The following is a 20,183-nucleotide window of genomic DNA, read 5'->3' as shown; positions in this document are numbered from 1 at the left end:
AATTTCTGTAAAGGCAAACAGCATACAGTACTTCAGATCACTATATTAAAAAGCTCAATTTATTAATTCTTAATGCATAAACCAACCACACCACGTGGGGACCTGTGGGAGTATCAGGAAACAAGTGAAGTACCTAATTAGCCACAGCATCATTCTCTACAACAATTTTAATTAACTTTTAGAGCAATAATTCATTAGCACATTCCATAACAACATATTTTAATGATCTTTTAAAAAAATGCATGGTACAGTCTGCAGTACTGAGATTGGAAACACAAACTTCAGACATTCAATGACTACCTAGATTGGGGGACAAGTGGACTCATGGCTTTTGCACCAAATTGAAAGCCTCAGCCATTGGTTCTTTTGGAAAATCTCCACCAGCTCTGTGTAGCATTAGGGCTGACACCCTTTGTCTAAAGGCTTGAGCAGATCTGTTTACTTCCAGTAGAGGGAATCAATGTGCATATGTACTGGTTCTACTACATTTCTCATTCATGTGTACTTACAGACAGTACTTTTTCTAGCCACATAGTGGTGTCATGAGAGTGTCATTGTGACTCAAACTTCAACAAACCAATAAGACATTAATAGAAAACATCATTCATTAGGATTGGTTAGTAGCTTACTGGTAAAATTCTAAGCTAGTGTATATTTGTGCTTAGCAATGTCTGTTCTGTGATTTCCAACATGCCCCTCAGTATTCTAAATTTACTTTGACAGCTGGTAAAATGTATGATTTGTGCATAAATAATGACAGTGCAATGTATGATTTGTTGAAGCAGACTTTGAGTGAGAGAATGGAAACAGAGCCAGGCATACATAACAACTGCAATTGTTTGACTACCCTGCTTCTTTAATTCCATTCTCCCAAAGCAAAGCATAGCAAAGAGGTGGTGAAACTGGGCACTTATGGTTGGTATAATGAAGAGAACTCACTCATAATGAGTTTGGCTCACATGCAATGACTGCCAGATGCAAATGATCCTTGCCCTCCTAAAAACTGCTAGATCTTGGAACTTCACCTGGGTTTTTCCTCCCTTAACCCTCCTGCAGATTTTACTGCAAAAAGTGCCATCTTCCCCCCTTAAAGATGCTATTTTAAAATAGTTAAAAATCTTAGAAAATTTCCAGTGGCTTACCTGGTAAATCATAGTGTTCAATATAGTTTAGACAGCCTGGATAAATGATAAGCCACTTGATTAGTAAATATTACAATGCTCTAATAAATCTGTTAGGGCATGTCTACACTACCCCGCTAGTTCGAACTAGTGGGGTAATGTAGGCATACCGCACTTGCAAATGAAGCCCGGGATTTGAATTTCCCGGGCTTCATTTGCATAAACTGGGCGCCACCATTTTTAAATCCCTGCTCGTTCGAACCCCGTGCCGCGCGGATACACGCGGCACAAACTAGGTAGTTCGGACTAGGCTTCCTAGTCCGAACTACCGTTACTCCTCATTCCACGAGGAGTAACGGTAGTTCGTGCCGCGTGTAGCCACGCGGCACGGGGTTCGAACGAGCAGGGATTTAAAAATGGCGGCGCCCAGTTTATGCAAATGAAGCCCGGGAAATTCAAATCCCGGGCTTCATTTTCAAGTGCTGTATGCCTACATTACCCTCCTAGTTGGAACTAGGAGGGTAGTGTAGACATACCCTTAGACTGTAAGGTGCCACAGAACTCCTCATTGTTTTTGCAGATACAGGCTAACATGGCTGCCTCTCTGAGACAGTTCTGTTATGTGAGCCAGTAAGTTTCGGAGTGACGGCTACAGGCCACTTATAGTAAGTAGTGTTTTCAGTGGTAGAATGGGTTGTGGTTTCATATAGGGATGTCAACGTGCAGTTGACTACATGATTAACTGGTAAGCCTGGGCTTAACATTTAATTGTATTGACTACATGCATTCCTCCCCCCCTTTCTGCCTCTGCATCAGAGGCAGCAAGTGGGGGGAGGTGGGAGCTGGTGCTCATTGGGAGTCAGCTTTTAAACCTGCTCCCCATGAGCACCGGATCCTACAGAGCAGCAGTGCAGAGGGTGAGAGGAGCAGGTGAGAGCTGGTACAGGCTGGAAGCTGTCTTTCAAGCTGGCTGCCTGCATGTATCGGCTCCCGTGGAGCCGCTTCCCCCTTCCCCCCTTGTTGCTGCCTCTCTCTCAGAGGCAGCAGCGTTGTGGGGACAGGCAGGAGCTGATACATGCAGGGAGCCAGCTCCGTGGAGCCACCTGCCCACCTCCCTGCTGCATCCCACAGAGGCGGGAGGGGCAGGTAGGAGCTAGTGCTCAGGGGAGCAGGTGTAAAATCTGGCTCCGCACGAGCACCAGCTCCATGGAGCCGCCTGCCTCCCCCTTCCTGCACACTGCTACCTCTATTAAAGGCAGCGGTGCGGGGTGGGGGAGCGTGGGGGAGGCTGTTGCGGAGCAGTCTCTGTCCATGGTGGGCCCAGGCTTGTCGCAGACAGAGGCTGCTCCGTGGGATGCTGGCACAGCCTCTGTCCGTGGGGAGCTCAGACCCGCCCAGTTGACAGGGGCTGCTGCCATGGACAGAGGCTACTCCATGGGATGCCGGAGTTTTCCAAAACTTGCACGCGCTGCCTTCTTTTGGTTATCTTCTTTCCTTTCACACTAAGGGTACGTCTAGATTACATGCTTCTGCCAACAGAGGCATGTAAAATAGGCTACCCGACATAGTCAATGAAGCGGAGATTTAAATATCCCCGGCTTCATTAAAATAAAAATGGCTGCCGAGCTGTGCCGGCTCAGCTGATCTTCGGCACAGCGCGCGAGTCAAGATGCAGATTGGTCAACAGCAAATGCGTTTGCCTACCACTCCTGTAACCCTCATTTCACGAGGTATAAGGGAGCGGTCGACAAAGACGTTCCCTGTCGACCGATCCACGTCTTGACTCATGCGCTGTGCTGACGATCAGCTGAGCCGGCACAGCGCGGTGGCCATTTTTATTTTCATTAAGCTGGGGATATTTAAATCTCCGCTTCATTGACTATGTCGGGTAGCCTATTTTACATGCCTCTGTCGGCAGAGGCATGTAGTCGAGACATACCCTAAATGAAGAGGAAAGGAAGAAGTCATTAGATTGACAGTGTTTTCCCTCTGTATCAGAGGCAGCAGTGCTGGATGGCAGGCGGGAGCCAGTCTGCACAGGGAGTTGGTTTTTAAACCAGGGGCCTCCCCAGGAGGGGGGCCAGGAGTACAGTTTTGATGCAGTTACACGATTATTCCATTAACTGATATCTAACATCACTAGTTTCATATAACATGCCATGTTTAGCTTTATTCACATGGCTCTGGTGAACAATAAATGAGATGGTTTTGCATCATTTACCCCAGATTCAGGCAATAAGGTTGACCTTATTAAGCAGTCTGTTAGCATTTGGTTCTGTGTAGTTTAATCCAGACCTGTTGTGTAAAATTGTCATGGGAATTAACAGTGCTGTGTGGGTGTGTTTTACAACAGAAATTCCAGAATTAGTGTTTTAATCAGATTCACTACAAGTAAAACTGAAACTAGATACCACACAGAATTGCACATGGGGAATTTACTCTCAAGTACAGAACATGCCTAAAGGGAGGTGGGGCTAGTTTATTTAAAAAAAAACAACTTCAAGCATTTAGATTTGCCACAACAGCTGCAATTTCACACAACAGCTGCAAATTCTTTTGCTCATTTTCTAATGCAGATATGACAATCCCTAGCGCAAACAAACCAGACATATTTTCAGTGGCTGCTGTTCACGGGGCATTTTGTATTGTATTTTACATCTGTGGGAACATAGTGTGAATTTCAACCCTGTTTTGTGTATTTTATGTGTTTCACAGAAATCTGAAATGCCCACTACATAAGAACAGCCAGTGTTGGTCAGGGTAGTGGTCCACCTAGCCCAATATCCTCTTATGACAGTGACCAATGCCAGATGTTTCAGAGGGAATGAACCAAATAATTACTAGGCAGTCAATGAGTGTATGTCTACACTGCCACCCTAGTTCGAACTAGGGTGGCTAATGTAGGCATTCGAAGTTGCAAATGAAGCCCGGAATTTAAATATCCCAGGCTTCATTTGCATCTTGCCGGGCGCCACCATTTTTAAATCCCCCTTAGTGCGGATTCCGTGCCCGCGGCTACACGCGGCACGGAGTAGGTAGTTCGAAATAGGCTCTCTAATTCGAACTACCTACTCTGTGCCGTGTGTAGCCGCGGGCACGGAATCCGCACTAAGCGGGATTTAAAAATGGCGGCGCCTGGCAAGATGCAAATGAAGCCCGGGATATTTAAAACCCGGGCTTCATTTGCAACTTCGAATGCCTACATTAGCCACCCCAGTTCGAACTAGGGTGGCAGTGTAGACATACCCTAAGAGGCTAGACACACCCAGAGCATGGGGTTGCACATGCATGACTATCTTGGCAAATAGCTATTGATTGACGTTTTCGCCAGGAATTTATTAAATTGTTTTTTGAATCCAGTTATGCTTTTGGCCTTCACATCATCCCCTGGGAATGAGTTCCATAAGAACATAAGAAGGCCATACTGGGTCAGATTAAAGGTCCATCCAGCCCAGTATCCGATCTGCCAACAGTGGCCAATACCAGATACCCCAGAGGGAGGGAACACAACAGGTAATGATCACATAATCCGTCCCCTGTCATCCATTTCCAGACAAACAGAGGCTAGGGACACCATTCCTACTCACCCTGGCTAATAGCCATTGATGGTCCTAACCTCTTAGAATTTAGCTAGCTTTTTTTTGAACCTTGTTAAAGTCCTAGTCTTCACAACATCCTCTGGCAAGGTTCCACAGGTTGCTTGTGCATTGTCTAAAGAAGTTCATCCTTTTGTTTGTTTTAAACCTGCTGCCTATTAACTTCATTGAATGACCTTTAGTGCTTGTGTTATTTTCTTCACCTAGGGCTTGTCTAGACTACATTCCTCTGTTGAAAGAGGAATGTAAATGAGCCCGATCAAAAGTGCAAATGAAGCGGAGATTTAAATATCCCATGCTTCATTTGCATATTCGCGGCTGATTACTGTTTCAAAAAAGGGTTTTATGTAAGTGAAACCGCAGTCTAGACGGGGCTTTTTTGAAAAAAAACAACCCCTTTTTCAAAAGAACCCATATTCCTGAAACCTGTTTTCGAAACAGTGATTAGACGCGAATATGCAAATGAAGCGTGGGATAGTTAAATCTCCACTTCATTTGCACTTTCAATTGGGCTCATTTACATTCTTCTTTCGACAGAGGAATGTAGTCTAGACAAGCCCCTAGAAATATTTTTCTAGACCTTCCTCCTCCATGACTCTATCCTGATGGATCCATTAAAGAGGACATACAAAAGTGGCTCCTTCTGGGATAGCTTCTTATTTTGTACCTTTTTGCAGACATGTTAGTATCTAGGCTTTGCATTTCCAAAACTTGCCTGCACTGCCTGCTTTTGGCTGTCCTCTTTCCTTTCACACTAAATGAGGAGGCAGGGAAGGATTCATTAGATTAATAGTGTTTTTCCTCTTAATTGGAATAATTACACTGACTTAGAAGGAACTACTTGGAGTTGGCCATCCATGGATTATAATGTACAAAAGCACAATTATTTTTGAGAATATAGTGTCTTGTCTTCAGTAGGAGAGGCTGAAGGATTTGGGCTTATTTAGTCATCAGAAGAGAAGAGTGAGGGGGGATTTGATAGCAGCCTTCAACTTCTTGACGGGAGGTTCCAAAGAGGATGGAGAAAGCCTGTTCTCAGTGGGGACAGATGGCAGAACAAGGTGCAATGAAGTTGCAGTGGGGGAGGTCTAGGTTGGAAATTAGGAAAAACTATTTCACCAGGAGGGTGGTGAAGCACTGGAATGGGTTACCTATGGCGGTGGTGGAATCTTCATGCCTAGAGGTTTTTAAGTCACAGCTTGACAAAGCCCTAGCTGGGATAATTTAGTTAGGGTTGGTCCAGGTAGAGGACTGGACTCGATGACCTCCTGAGGTGTCTTCCTGCCCTAGGATTCTATGATTCATTTAGTAAATAAACAATCAGTCCATTTCACAGACAGCAGAATGTGGTGCATGCACAAATATACCCAGACATTTAGTCTTTTCCCAGATCATATGCAATAGCATAATGATCTAAGACAGTGGCCACCAACCAGTAGATCAGGATCTACAGATAGATCCGGGAGCCTCTGACTGGTGATCCTGACTGATTTGGCCAGGAAGCTATCAGACACTGGCACTTCAGCTGCCCCTCCACCCACTGTCATGCTGCCCCTGCCCTCTGCCTTGGAGCTGCCCCCCTGGGAGCCTCCTACTTGCTGTGCAGGGTGTGGGAGGGAGAAGGGGGGGACCGATGTCAGGGTGTCCCTCCCCCTCACTTCTGTAACCTATCTCCATACAAAGAGAAGGGGATGGAGGGAGCTTGGCAATGCAAATCTCTGTCATTCTCACAAGTACACACTGTCCTTCACTCTCATCTCCCGACCCAACACATACATGGGAGGGGGAGGGGTGATATTACTTCTGTTACTGCTTGCAATGTGGGTTATTTTGAGTTTTGACTGGTCTGTGCATTTCACAATTTTCATTTCTCTCTTATGCTTAAATTTAATTATTTGAGAAGTGAGTTCTAAAATGCCTAACCTGTCATGGCTGGACTAATTATCCCTGTGATAATTGCTGCTCCTGGAAGTGGTTGGCATGTCCCTGCAGCTCCTGAGAAGGGCAGAGCAGGGGGTCTCCACATGCTGTCCTTTCCTGCAGACACCACTCCTGCGGTTCCCATTGATCGATAACGGGGACTGTGGCCAGTAGGAACTGTGGGCTCAGTGCTTGTAGATGACGGGCAGAACATAGCGCCATGGAGCTATTGCTGTACATGCCAGCTGCTTTCAGGAGTGGTGCAGGGCCAGGGCAGGAGTAAGCCTGCCTTAACTCCATTGCTCCACCACCCAGAAGCCATCTCAGTTAAACGGTGCCCAGCCAGCTCCTGCTTCTTGAATCCCTTACCCAGCCCTGAACCACTTCCTGCACCTAACCTCCTGCCCCAGACACGAGTCCCCCTGCACCCAAACTCCTTCCCAGAGCTGAACCCAAATCCCCCACTCTGGGTTAAGTGCACAGCCCCTCCCACACTCCCAACCCATTGGCCCAAGACCAGAACCTGCACCCCAACCCCCTACCCCAGCTTGGTGAAAGTGAGTGAGGATGGGGGAGGTAGGGAGATGGAGTGAGCAGGGTGAGGCCTTGGAGAAGGGGTGGAGCAGGGTCAGACCTCAGGGAGGGGACAGGAAGGAAGTGGGGAAAGGGTATTTGGATTTGAGGTAAGTCTTACATTGCACTTAAATTGAAAAAGTGATCTTGTGGTTAAAAAGGTTGGAGAACACTGATCTAAGAGTTTCTAATGCAGGAGCACTTCGTAGGCAATGAAATAAAACACCCAGTTTTGCTTTCAGCATTCTTACATGCTGTGCAGCTAGTTTAATAAACAAGAATATTCAGAGTATAGATTAAATAGGAATTAAAAAAAAATGTGCATGTTTTGATGTGCTCGTATGGAAACCAATACAAATTCTTTTTTAGCTCACAGTTGGTTCATAGCACTATAGGTATTTTGAATTCTGTGTGTGTTAGGGTGTGTCTAGACTACAGGGTTTTGTCGACAAAAGTGGACTTTTGTCAACAAAACTATACCTGCGTCTACACTACCGCCAAATTCTGTTGACAGTAAGTCGACGGAATGCGGCAGTTTTGTCGATGGCGGTAAACCTCATTCTACGAGGAATAATGCTTTTTGTCGACAGAACTCTGTCGACAAAAGGCGCTATTGCATCCACACAGTGCTTTTTCAAAAGAGAGCGTCTAGACTCTGTCGAAAAAGCAGCTTGCTTTGTCGACAGAACTGGCTGTAGTCTAGACGCTCTTTGTTGACAGAGGCTTTGTCGACAGTATCTGTCCACAAAGCCTCTGTTGACAGAAACCTGTAGTCTAGACGTACCTTTAGTGTGGAGATATGAGTAAACGTAGCAAAAAGCTGTCTGTTGTTAGGAGCTGTTGCTCTTGTGTACTTAATGGAGAAATAATCCATACTTTTATAAAACTTTTAAAAAAATATAAAAAGAAGAAGAATCCTTCTACCCATATTTGACTTTCATGTATATACCTTGCTCTAAATCTAATTTATGCAAATGTGTAACCATTCACAGGATTGTTCTTAGGAATGGATATCTGGATGTGCAGATATAAAATCTGTAGAAACAACTTAACTGTGTGAATAATAATAATTATAGCTTTTCTATTTTGTTTTAAGCCATATGGATTCCAAAGTACTTCAAAATCTATGGAGCTAATTCTCCTTTTGTTCACACTTGTGCAAGAGCATGATTCAAAGCTTGTTGAAATCAATGGAAAGGGCATAAGTCAGGAGTAATTTCAGTGAAGTCATTGGAATTTCAAAAATGTAAGAGAATTGCAAATCCACAATCTCAATCCCTTTATTAATATACAAAAGCTCCATTGTGAAGCATTCAGAGTAGCTACATATCAGAGTACCTAACACACTCCAAAGGCAAAGAAACTAAAATTAAGACTAAGAGTACATACTTTCTCCTCCTCGTCCTCCCAGCTATTCCCATCTTACCGTTGCCACAGTTACCGACCACATACCACAATCCTAACTTTAGCCTCCTTTTGCACTTCTAAACATACCTTTTTGGAGACTTTGGTTTGTTTGTTTGTTCCCCCCAAATACTGGTATTTGTGGATGTCTGGGGAAGCAGTTATGTTGAGAGAGGGGTGTTTAGTAAAGGATTAGGTGGGAAAAGTCAGTGTGAGGGGATGAACTGAGCCCAAAGGCCCCTTACTGGAGACTTCAGGGCTCTGCCACACCTATCCCAGGCAGGGAGGTCCTTCAAGTGTCTGCACAGGAAGCAACCAATCAGGGCCCAGAGGGCCATATAAAAAGGGTGGCAGAACAGAGCAGAGAGTGGTAGAGCAGTTGGGCTGAGCTACTACCAGGAGCTGGACTGGATGCCCAGCTGTCTGAAGTAATTACAGCCTAAGAAGAGCTAAGCTGGGGACAGGGACCAGTGGAGCAAGAGGCTTCTGGCTGGCTGCTTGGACTGAGTGAGGAATGAGCCTGGGGAGGGCCCCAGGAGATTAATATTTCCAAGGGGGAAGCTCTGGGAATACAGCCCAATATTGGGGCTGAGTTCATTTAAAGGCAGAGCTTCAGAGGGGCTAGAAAACTGCCAGCAAATCATTAAAGGGGTTGCCAGAGAATAAAAAACATAAGACAAATACAACTGGAGGGGGTGCTTATGAGAGGCGGGGTTTGCCTTGTCACAGGCATTTAAGGAGAGATGATAGGTTGGCATCCTTAGAAGTCAGAGTTATGTCTATAGCAATCCTCTATCCCTTTCCTGAGAAAGAACTCAGGAGGACTGCTGGTTCTTTGCCAGGCTACCTCTCCATAGGGAAGAACTTCTCATACCAGCAAGCCACTGTTCTTGCTTTACAGAAAGCCACTGTTCTTGCTTTGTCACTGTTCTCTATTGCCCTGGCTAGACTCCTGGGGTACGTCTAAACTACATGCCTCCGTCGACAGAGGCATGTAGATTAGCCAGATCGGCAGAGGGAAATGAAGCCGCGATTAAAATAATCGCGGCTTCATTTAAATTTAAATGGCTGCCCTGCTCTGCCGATCAGCTGTTTGTCGGCAAATCGGGGCAGTCTGGACGTGACGCACCGACAAAGAAGCCTTTCTTGATCGGCACAGGTAAACCTGGTTTCACGAGGCATACCTGTGCCAATCAAGAAAGGCTTCTTTGTTGGCGCGTCGCGTCCAGACTGCCCCGATCTGCCGACAAACAGCCGATCGGCAGAGCGGGGCAGCCATTTAAATTTAACTTCAGAAATAATATTGTTTGTCCGTGGAAAGTTTGTATGAAGTCCACAGGAAATTGTTACCTTTCTTAATCTTAATTTTATTTTCTCCTGGTTCTTCCTTGCTACAGCATGTACAGTCCTTTAAAGGGCAAGCCTGGTTCTCCACACTTTAGACAGGAAACGCACAAATGCCACAGCCCCTGGAGAAGTGGCCCATGCAGAAAACCCAGGAAGATGATGTGAACAGGGGTGTGTCTAGACGGCATGTAGTCTAGACACACCCCTGTTCACATCTTCTTCCTGGGTTCTCTGCATGGGCCACTTCTCCAGGGGCTGTGGCATTTGTGCGTTTCCTGTCTAAAGTGTGGAGAACCAGGCTTGCCCTTTAAAGGACTGTACATGCTGTAGCAAGGAAGAACCAGGAGAAAATAAAATTAAGATTAAGAAAGGTAACAATTTCCTGTGGACTTCATACAAACTTTCCACGGACAAACAATATTATTTCTGAAGTTGCCCCTTGCCAAGATCTGAGCTGCTACACAAAAATAGATTAAAAAACACTAAAAGATATTGGCACTTACATGCTTTTCATGAGATCTGTGGGATTCCTTCAAGAACCTTTCCTATCGACTCCAAAGAGCGGTATTTATGGAGCCAGCCAGAAGAGATATTTTCAGGTTTACACTGCTCAGATACATTGTCTGCATAGAATCTGCTAGCCTGTGGGATTAAAAGTACATGGCCCACTGACAACTGCAGGAGTTGAGGTTGAGGACTGCAAATGAAACTATGAGTTCCACTGTATACCTTCAGGACCTTTATCAAATCAGCATAACTGAATCTTATGTGACTTTCTGTGATATCTGTGACTTTCTGTAACAGTTTATTTCATTTTAATATTGGCCATTAAAGTAGAATAGTATCTACAGATCATTATCTTTAGGTTTTAACTATGTTTCCCATTCAGCTTCACAGTAATAAATAAAACTTGTTGACTAGCTCATTAATGTTTGCACAGTCCTTATTAAGCCTCTTGTCCTGTCTTAAGTTAAATGAGCACCTTTGGGTACTAAGAGACTAGATGCAGACAGGTGTCCTATGGTGGAGATTGAACATAAGAATGGCCATCCTGCGTGACACCAACAGTCCTTCTAGCCCAGTATCCTATCTGCCAACAGTTGCCAATACCAGATGCCCCAGATGGAGGGAATAGGTAATCCTCATGTGATCCCTCCCCTGTCACTCATTTCTTGAATTGGGAATCACAAGTCTTCATATGACTCCTTGGTATTGCAGGGTATCTCCAACTCCTCAGAAGTTCTTTAACCGTCTACATGTTTTGTTAGTCGTTAAGGTGCTGCTAGACTATTCATTGTGTTTTAAAATTTCCCCAGAAGTTAACAGTACTGTTAACAGTACAGTACTCTGAATTTGGGAAGTACCTTATACTTTATGGGCACTACCACTGTATTAATAAATATTAATAATTAATATTAATAGAAAAGTTATTGCAACTTAAGGGATGGTATTTTCAAGCTGTCTTTCAGAGTTAAAAATATAGAGTAATTTTTCAGATGTAACAGCACCCCTAAACAAAGAAAACCTTTCAAACAATCCACCCAATATTAATTGCCATATATAAAAGCTCCCCACACTTGAAAGCAGTTAGCAACAAAATTTTATTTCTATATAGACACAATTTGTATGGTTTCAAAGCAAGATAACAGGAATGTGTGAAATTAATTACTCAAGGTGAGCTGAAAGCTGTTACTTTCTACTTACCTGGAATTGGAATGAAAATCTTTTGAAATCCACAATGAATTGACATTGGCACTCATCGTAGAAATTTTTTTCAGACAAATGTCTGAGCCATGCTTAACTGACAGTTTCTTTTTGGCTCCCAATTACCAGCCCAAAGGCAAAACAAAACAAAAAACAAAACAAAACAAAAACATCGTGGAATTACAGCTGTTACAGAATTATAATACAATCTGGAAAAATGTATGTGTGTTGCTATTACATACACGTGAACTCTCATAGAGTTCACACATGCATGGAATAGTAAGATACACACACACACAAACATACACACAATCTTCCAGATTTTATTTTAATTCTGTAACAGCTATTCCATGCATATGTAAACTATGAGTTGTAATAGCAACACACACAATTATTTTACCAAGAACAGCAGAATTTACACCATTAATGACCTTACTTTTTCTTTGCTGGGCATTGATGCTTATATCGTCCCAAATACTTTTGATTTTACCATGTGTTGCCAGTTTCTGTCTCTGCTTCTTTTTCCTGTTCTTTGTCAAGGACCCATGGGGGAGGCTCCATAGCACTGGTTATAAGGCTGACTTTGATCCCCACTCTCACTTTCTCAAATGAACTCTCATCCAGCTGAAGCTTTGTGTGTTCTCCCCCTAGAAATACGGTAAAATTTAGTAAGAGCTTTAAGAATGCTTCTTTGTGACATTTATAGCACCAGGCTGGCTGGAGTAGGTAGGTGGGGCAGTGGGTGATATCATTTTTCTATTAGCAGAAAGCCCTGCCTCCCTTGTAAGTTTCCATTCCTACTGGTGGAGCCTAGGCCACTCCAAGCAGCTTTATTTTTAAAGCTGGTTAAATAGTATCTCTGTGGATTAAGCCTATTGGGGAAACTGCTTCTAGCACAGAAGTTTGTAGTAATACACCTCCTCCCCTCTTACACATAACTTGCTAAACTGATCAAGAAGCAGTAATATGGCTACAGAAGAAGAAAACTACTATGGGAAACATGGTAATTTTTACCTACATGTTTATATTCTAAAAAGCTGAAATGTTTTGTTAGGGCTCTAGCCAATGACTACTGAAGTCAACTAGAGTCTTTCCATTGACTTTTGGGGGCTTTGGATCAGGCCCTATATGGTTTTAGTTAAGTTCCCTCATTACTTGCAAAATCATGTGTTCTGACATAGTATGGAGCTTGCAGCTACAATGAATGGTAGCTCGAAAGTAGAATTGGTATAAATATAACTGATTTTCATTTTAGACAAATGATTTAGTTTAGAAAAATCATGCAGTGTAATGAAGTATGACAGAAGTAATTTTGTTTATTATTTAGATTTTTTTAGAATTGGAATCGGCCAGATTAATCTCATGTGAAGTATTTATTGTAATGGAACAGTAATTCAATCTAAGATTCCTATTATAAAATGGCCTATGAAATAGATGTCTACTCTGTGAAGAGTAATTATCATCTCAATTTTTAATCCTAGCAAGAAAATGACTATGTAATTATTCCATACCAGTGGCTACTTCCCCCAAACCTCCCAAACTCCTAAAGGTTTTAATCAGCTTTCAGAATTAAATGTTTTGTTTTTGTTTGCAAAATGTTGCTAATATGACACGTAGCAAGTCAGTTGTTCACCGAAAACAACAATAAAAACTCCTTCCTAAATCTACTCCCTCTGTTCTTTCTTTAGAGACAGCTTCAGTCATTAGATAGAGGATTTGATGTGTCACTTGGAGACGGATAATTAGAACAAGAAGTGTGTGCACATAGTTGTTACATTAAATTACCATCATAGGTGTATGTGTGTTTTAGTGAAGAAATTCCTATAATACTGTAGCTTACTTTTGTCAATGAATTTGCATGTGTGTTTGACTTAGAATGTATTTACTGTTCCTTATGAAAACAATCATATTCCATAATGGATTTGTGGCAAAGTTTAGAAAAAGACTGGCTGAGTGCTGTTCTGTTGCTTTGTGCCTCAATGAGTATAGTGACTTTGGTGGTGAGCCATATCCCTTGGAAGGAATTTGTAGTGCAGTGGTTTTATTTTTGTTAACCGGTGTCACTGTTAGATAACATTCTCAGTTTGATTGCTAGAGAAGAAACTCTCCATTTGAGTTAGAGATAATTTTCTGGAGCACTTTGTCTATTTTTATCCTCTTGCCTATAAATTAGAAGATACTGATTTTCATTGTTGAGTTTTCTTACGCTCAGATGGGATCCACAAATGTGTATATATATGTTCCAAGGTGCATTTTCTTTTCACCAAATCAAAATCTATATGGGAATGCTGTAGATAACACAAATGAAGCCAATTACCATGATGGATGTACGGCTAATAATGATGATGTTTGTAGAAAATAGCCCACTTACTGCAACTCTTTGTATTTTGCTCCACTGGCTAAGTTATCAAACCATTCCACTGAATGCAGACGTCCTGAGTACACAGGAAATTGTCCATATTAACAAGCTTCATTAGTACAATGTAGGCCAACTGTAAGACTGTGTATAAGTAAAGTAAGTCCTTACTGAAAATTCATTATGCCTTTAAAAACCAGGTCTGCTGCTATTTTCAGGGTTCAGAAATCTTGCCTGCCTGACAGGTAAATTATATGTAATATTTGGGGAGGAGGGCAAGGAACAATCCCATTAAATATATTTATTACCGGCCATATCTTGGCTGCCCCAAATGTGTCAGTGCAGAGGAGGAAAGGAGAGAGTGACCTCATTTCCCATGCAGACTCCCAACATCTGGATTCCAGCTGCTGGGAGAGCTAGAGATACAACAAGGGTTGAACACCTGGTACTCTACCCCAGCAGGTGGGTGGGAATTGGGTAGCTCCTTGGGAGGGAGGCGGGGGTGAGAGAGAGAGAATAAACTGTACCTAGTAGAGCACAGGATGTAGAATCCCCCCTTTCTGAGTCCCATTTCCTTTTGCTGAGACACTTTTGGGTGGTGGGTAGTGGACTCTGCCTTATATCCAGGACAATAAATTCGGCCTAGTGTCCCGTAGGTAGTAAGCTACAGTGTGCTGGCATATAGTGAAGTTACAAGTTCTAAATCATACCAGAAATGGGTTATATTTTTACATGTGTAATTGGTGAAAGACCTTATGCTGTAAAACCAGTATAGAGTGTGTGCCTCTCCAGAGCACACGTTAACAGGTTTCTCCTCCATATGCCGTTGCCTTCTGTTCTGGACTCATTCTTGTTTTAAGTGGCATCAGTGTGACGACATGATCTGTGTCCTGTACTCACTGGCAATATTGCCACACACTCGGCTGTTCTGGAGCTATACATTGCCAAAGTCCTTTTGTGGTAAAAATTGCATTTTAGGGGCTTGCTGGGGTGGAGGAGAACAAACAGAGTCATGGGGTCTGCTGTGTTTATTGTACTGAGCCTGGGAATATTTTGATAAGGTTTTTCTGATATGAGGCATGAGACCAAAGTCTGAATTTAGTTAATGAGTAAAGGCAGCTTTAAACATATATTTCTTCAAACTCCGCTCTAAACATGGTCCTTTGTTTTTAGTTTTTATTTTGTAAACTTTTCCTAAGAACTTAATTTTAAATGTTTGTAATAAAAACTGTTAACTTCACAGTTTATAGGGTAATTACTGGGGAACAAGAAAGAAAAAAGCAACAAATAGAGAAAAGTAAGAGTATTGAAAGTCAGGTTAATGCTGTGGCTTTTTCATGAACTGTGCATTAACAGTACATATACATATGCATGCATATTTGTATCTTTCATTACATTGCCTTCTTTTAACAGACAGTCTTGCATTTATACTTGGACTAATTTATTATTAACAAACACATCCACCTAATTTAATGGGTTGGATTTTCTTAGGATACTTAATATGTTCAGGTACTTGAGTAGTTCAAAAGTTGGGTGGAAACTGGTAGGATCTGAATAATACCAATTGTAAAACTTGGGGACTTCTTGATTTTCCTTTTTACTGATTTTTACTAAAAAGGACTTTTATCTCTAATCTAACTGCACCAAAATGTGTACAGTAAGTCTTTTCTGTCACCTAGTCTCTCCTTCACCTGGAGAACTCCTGTGCAAAATTTCTGTTTGTTGCTCCTGTTCTCTAGGCAGGGACATTTTCTTGGGAACAGTGCCTTGCATGTTGTTCCTGGTGCATGTACAAATACTGAGAAGCCAAATTAAATGAAGAGCCTCCTGCCATTTGAGGAAAAGAAATGCCACAGTCAGTGCCAACGTTGCCAGAGTAGGGAGCTCTGTATCCTATGGAGTGACCTCAGTCACTATTTGTGGGAGGGTCTGTTTGTACTAGGGATACAAAATCCCGGGCTGGAGCACACACACAGACCCCATGGCTGATGGGGAGCTGCTCCATCCCCCACAGGTTAACTGGAACCGAAAAACCTTCAGGGTGGGGCTTACCGGTTAACCACTCACATCCTAGTTTGTTCTGTGTTTGTACTGCACCTCGCACCATGGGATCCTGGTCCATAGTTGGGGCCCCAGGTAGCTATGGTAATACAAATAATAAATACTAGTAATGGTGACGATGAAGTTGAATGGAAGGCTAATAGGAGTCGGACTAATGAGCAAGAATAGCATACACTTAATTTGTTTGAAAAGACTGCTGATAGGAACAAGGGGAGAGGAAACAATCGACAAAGGGTAGAGAGGAAAGGCCAGGGAAAAGAGCACAAGCAGTTTATGTCAGAGGAAGTGCAAGAGCAGAACACCAGCTGGAGGCAGTGCAAAAAGACAGTGACACAGATTGGGGGGAGGGAGGGCTGCTGTACACTACAGAATTCAATCCATCCAGCTACATTCCTTGGGTCTGTGAAAAATCCACCCACCCACCCGGGGAACATAGTTAAGAAGACCCAAATCTCCATGAAGATGCCACTAGGTCAACAGAAGAATTCTTTCATGGAGCTAGCTACCAACTCTTGGTGATGTGGATTACCACAGTGATGGGAGAATGTCTCCCCTCAGCCTAGGAAATGTCTACACTCAAGTGCTACTGTGGTACAGCTGTAGAGTTTCAAGTAATGTAGACAAGCCCTGAGTAAGATAACATAGGGTATGTCTACACTACAAAGTTAGTTCGAACTAACGGATGTTAGTTCGAACTAACTTTAATAGGCGCTACACTAGCGCTCTGCTAGTTCGAATTTAATTCGAACTAGCGGAGCGCTTAGTTCGAACTAGGAAAACCTCATTTTACAAGGATTAAGCCTAGTTCGAACTAGCTAATTCGAATTAAGGGGTGTGTAGCCCCTTAATTCGAACTAGTGGGAGGCTAGCCCTCCCCAGGTTTCCCTGGTGGCCACTCTGGCCAACACCAGGGAAACTCTATGCCCCCCTCCTGGCCCCGGACCCCTTAAAGGGGCACGGGCTGGCTATGGTGCCCGTGCCAGGTGCAAGCCTGCCAGCACCCAGCCAGCAGACCCTGCACCTGGCACGGATCGAGCCAGCCACCCGATGCCCCCCAGCCATCCCCCTCTTCCCGGGACCAGGCTGGCGGCTCCCGGGAGCTTGCCCGGGACCGCAAGAGGCGGGCACCCGCCTGGGCTAGTGCGGACATTGTGGACCTCGTCCACGATCTCCGCACTAGGCACAGGAGAGTGGCCAGCTTGGGCAGGAGAGCTGCCAGCCTGGCCACCCAGGAGCAGGTGTGCATGAAAATCAAGGGGGTCCACTGAGACCCCCAACCCTGAGCCCTGAGCTTACAATGGCTGTCCTGGGTCAGACCAAAGGTCCATCTAGCCCAGTAGCCTGTCTGCCGACAGTGGCCAACCCTAGGGACCCTGGAGGGGATGGACCGAAGACAGTGACCAAGCCATTTGTCTCGTGCCATCCCTCTCCAGCCTTCCACAAACTTTGGGCAGGGACACCACTCCTACCCCCTGGCTAATACCACTCCATGGACCCAACCTCCATGACTTGATCTCACTTCCCTTTAAACTCTGTTCTAGTTGTAGCCTTCACAGCCTCCTGCAGCAAGGAGTTCCACAGGTTGACTCTTTGCTTTGTGAAGAACAACTTTCTCTTACTAGTTTGAAGCCTGCTACCCATTCCTTTCCTTTGGTGTCCTCTAGTCCTTCTTTATGGGAACTAATGAAGAACTTTTCTGTATGCACCCTCTCCACCCAACTCCTGCTTTTAGAGACCTCTATCCTGTCCCCCCTCCGTCTCCTCTTTTCTAAGCTGAGAAGTCCCAGTCTCTTTAGCCTCTCTTAATATGGGACCTGTTCCCAACGCCTGATCATTGTAGTTGCCCTCCCCTCTCCCAGCCTCTCTCTTCCCCTCTCCCACCTCCTTTTCCCAATCTCCCCCAGTTTTGTTCAATAAAGACAGATTCCATTTTTGAACACAATTGTCCTTTATTTTGTACATCAAGAAAAGGGGCTAGGGAAGGGTAAGTGGAAGGAGGTGAGGGAGGAATGGGGTACGAGCCCCCGATGGGGAGGACTGGGCTGGCTCTGCGGGTTTCTGGGGGGTGGAAGCTCTCCTGCAGCCCCCCAATTGCCCCCTCTCCCCAGATGGCAGCCTGCGGCAAGTGCAGCCGGGCTGATGGCCGAGTGGTGTGATGTGCCCAGTGTGGGTACTCCGGGCACTCCAAGCCAGGACTGGTTTTCAAGCAGGGCACCCCTGAGAACTGTCTGTCTGGGGTGGGGGTCGGGTCCCTTTAAGCGCAGCCCTCGGCTAGCCTGAGACAGCATATCCACGCTCTGATGCCCTGCCGGCACTGCTTCCGGCCATCCTTAAGCCCTGTTCAGGGTCCACTTAATGTGGACATGCTAGTTCGAATTAGCAAAACGCTAATTCGAACTAGTTTTTAGTTCTAGATGCGTTAGTTCGAATTAGCTTAGTTTGAATTAACTAATTCGAACTAAGTTAGTTCGAACTAACTCTGTAGTGTAGACATACCCATAGTGAAGATGATAACCTCAGCACTGACGTTAAACTGATAGTTCTAATTCAGCTTTGATTGATCAGCACTAAGGGGATGCTCAATGAAAAATCATAGATTCAGAACTGGAAGGAACCTTAAGAGCTCATCAAGTCCGTCTCCTGCACTCATGGAAGCACCAAGCACCGTCTAGAGCATTCCTGTTTGTCTAACTTGCTACTAAAAATCTTCAGTGATGGAGATTCCACAATTTCTCTAGGCAGTTTATTCCAGTGCTTAGCCACACTGACAGGAAATTTTTCTAATGTCCAACCTCAGCTTCCATTGCTGCAGTTTAAGCCTGCTGCTTCTTGTCCTTTCATCAGGAATTGCAGAGAATAATTTTTCTCGCTCCTCCTTGTAACAGCCATTTAGATACTTGAAAACTGTTATCAAGTCCCTTCTCAGTTAGTTGTCTTTTTCCACACTTTAACAAATTCAGTTCTTTCAATCTCTGTGGCTCTTCTCTGGACTTTCTCCAATTTTTTCACTTCTTTCTTGAAATGTGCTGCCCAAAACTGGACACAATACTCCACTTGACGCCTGATCAATATGGAGTACAGTGGAAGAATTACTTCTCATGTCCTGCTTACAACACTCCTGCTAATATATCCCAGAGTGATTGTTTTGTTTTGTTTGTTTTGAGTTTTTTTGCAACAGTGTTTTGTCTCATTTATCTTGTGGTTCACTATAACCCCTAGATCTCTTTCCGCAGTACTCTTTCCAAGGCAGTCATTTATAATCCTCTGTACAGTAGCATTGTAGTAACAGCTTGGAGTGCAGTGCTCCCTATAGTCAAGAGAAATATACGAGGTAGTCACACTGACGTGGTGCTGTATGTGCCACTTGGTATAAGTCAGTGGGTTTGTTACTACTGTGCTCACAGCATTTAGCACAGTGGTCCCCAACCTATAGAGGCTCCCGGGTGCCTGGGGGCGGGGCCACTCATGTGCCGGGCGCCCGGGGAGTGGGGCCACTCATGCGCCGGGCACCCGGGGGCGGAGCCACGCGTCCTGGGGCACGCCAGGGGCAGGGATGCCCTTGCACCCGGCGCCGGCATGTGCCCCAGGGCCGGGGCCACCCGAGCGCCTTGTGCCGTGGGCCCGGGGCCGGTGCCGCCGCCCGAGCTGCGCGCCCGGGGCCGGCGCCGCGCGCCCACATGTGCCCCGGGGCTAGGGCTGCCCGAGTGCTGCGCACCAGGCGCCGGTGCGTGTCGCGCTCCTGGGGCCGGCGCCTCCAGTGCGCCGCACTGGGGGCGGGGCCAGCTCATGTTGTCGGCGGGTGCACACAAATGCCCAGACGGGCGCCATGGCGCCCGCGGGCACCACGTTGGGGACCACTGATTTAGCACATGATCTGATGTAGGGTGACTATTCCCTACATGCAGCAGATATTTTTCAAGCTTTGTTTTTGACTAATTCAAATGTAAATGAGCAGATGGCTTCAGTCCTTGCTAGGCCCGCTTTCCCCTCCACAAGATTGTAGAGAATGTTGGGAACCAACTAATATTCTTGACATCCAACCCAGGACTGAAAGGAAACTTTGAAAATGGATGGGAGGGAAGATTAAATAGTTATTTGTTG

General features: G+C 44.7%; 1 protein-coding gene across 3 annotated transcripts in view; it reads left to right on the top strand.

Annotated features, from left to right (window-relative positions):
• SLC44A5 (solute carrier family 44 member 5) overlaps positions 1-20,183 on the top strand; it is a 227,271-nt gene that overhangs the window by 98,472 nt on the left and 108,616 nt on the right. Inside the window, exon 1 of one of the 3 annotated variants that reach the window (XM_006130407.4) lies at positions 12,503-12,668. The exons of 1 other annotated variant lie outside the window; for it this stretch is intronic. In XM_006130407.4, the coding sequence (XP_006130469.1) occupies positions 12,632-12,668 (37 nt within the window). In that variant the 5' untranslated portion in view covers positions 12,503-12,631. Of the gene's footprint in view, positions 1-12,502; positions 12,669-20,183 lie in introns of those variants that run through there. One more of the 3 variants, XM_006130408.4, reaches the window with a different exon arrangement.

Source organism: Pelodiscus sinensis, chromosome 9, assembly GCF_049634645.1.
Source record: "Pelodiscus sinensis isolate JC-2024 chromosome 9, ASM4963464v1, whole genome shotgun sequence".
Lineage (NCBI taxonomy): Eukaryota > Metazoa > Chordata > Testudines > Trionychidae > Pelodiscus > Pelodiscus sinensis.
This window is presented reverse-complemented; position numbering and strand designations above follow the sequence as displayed.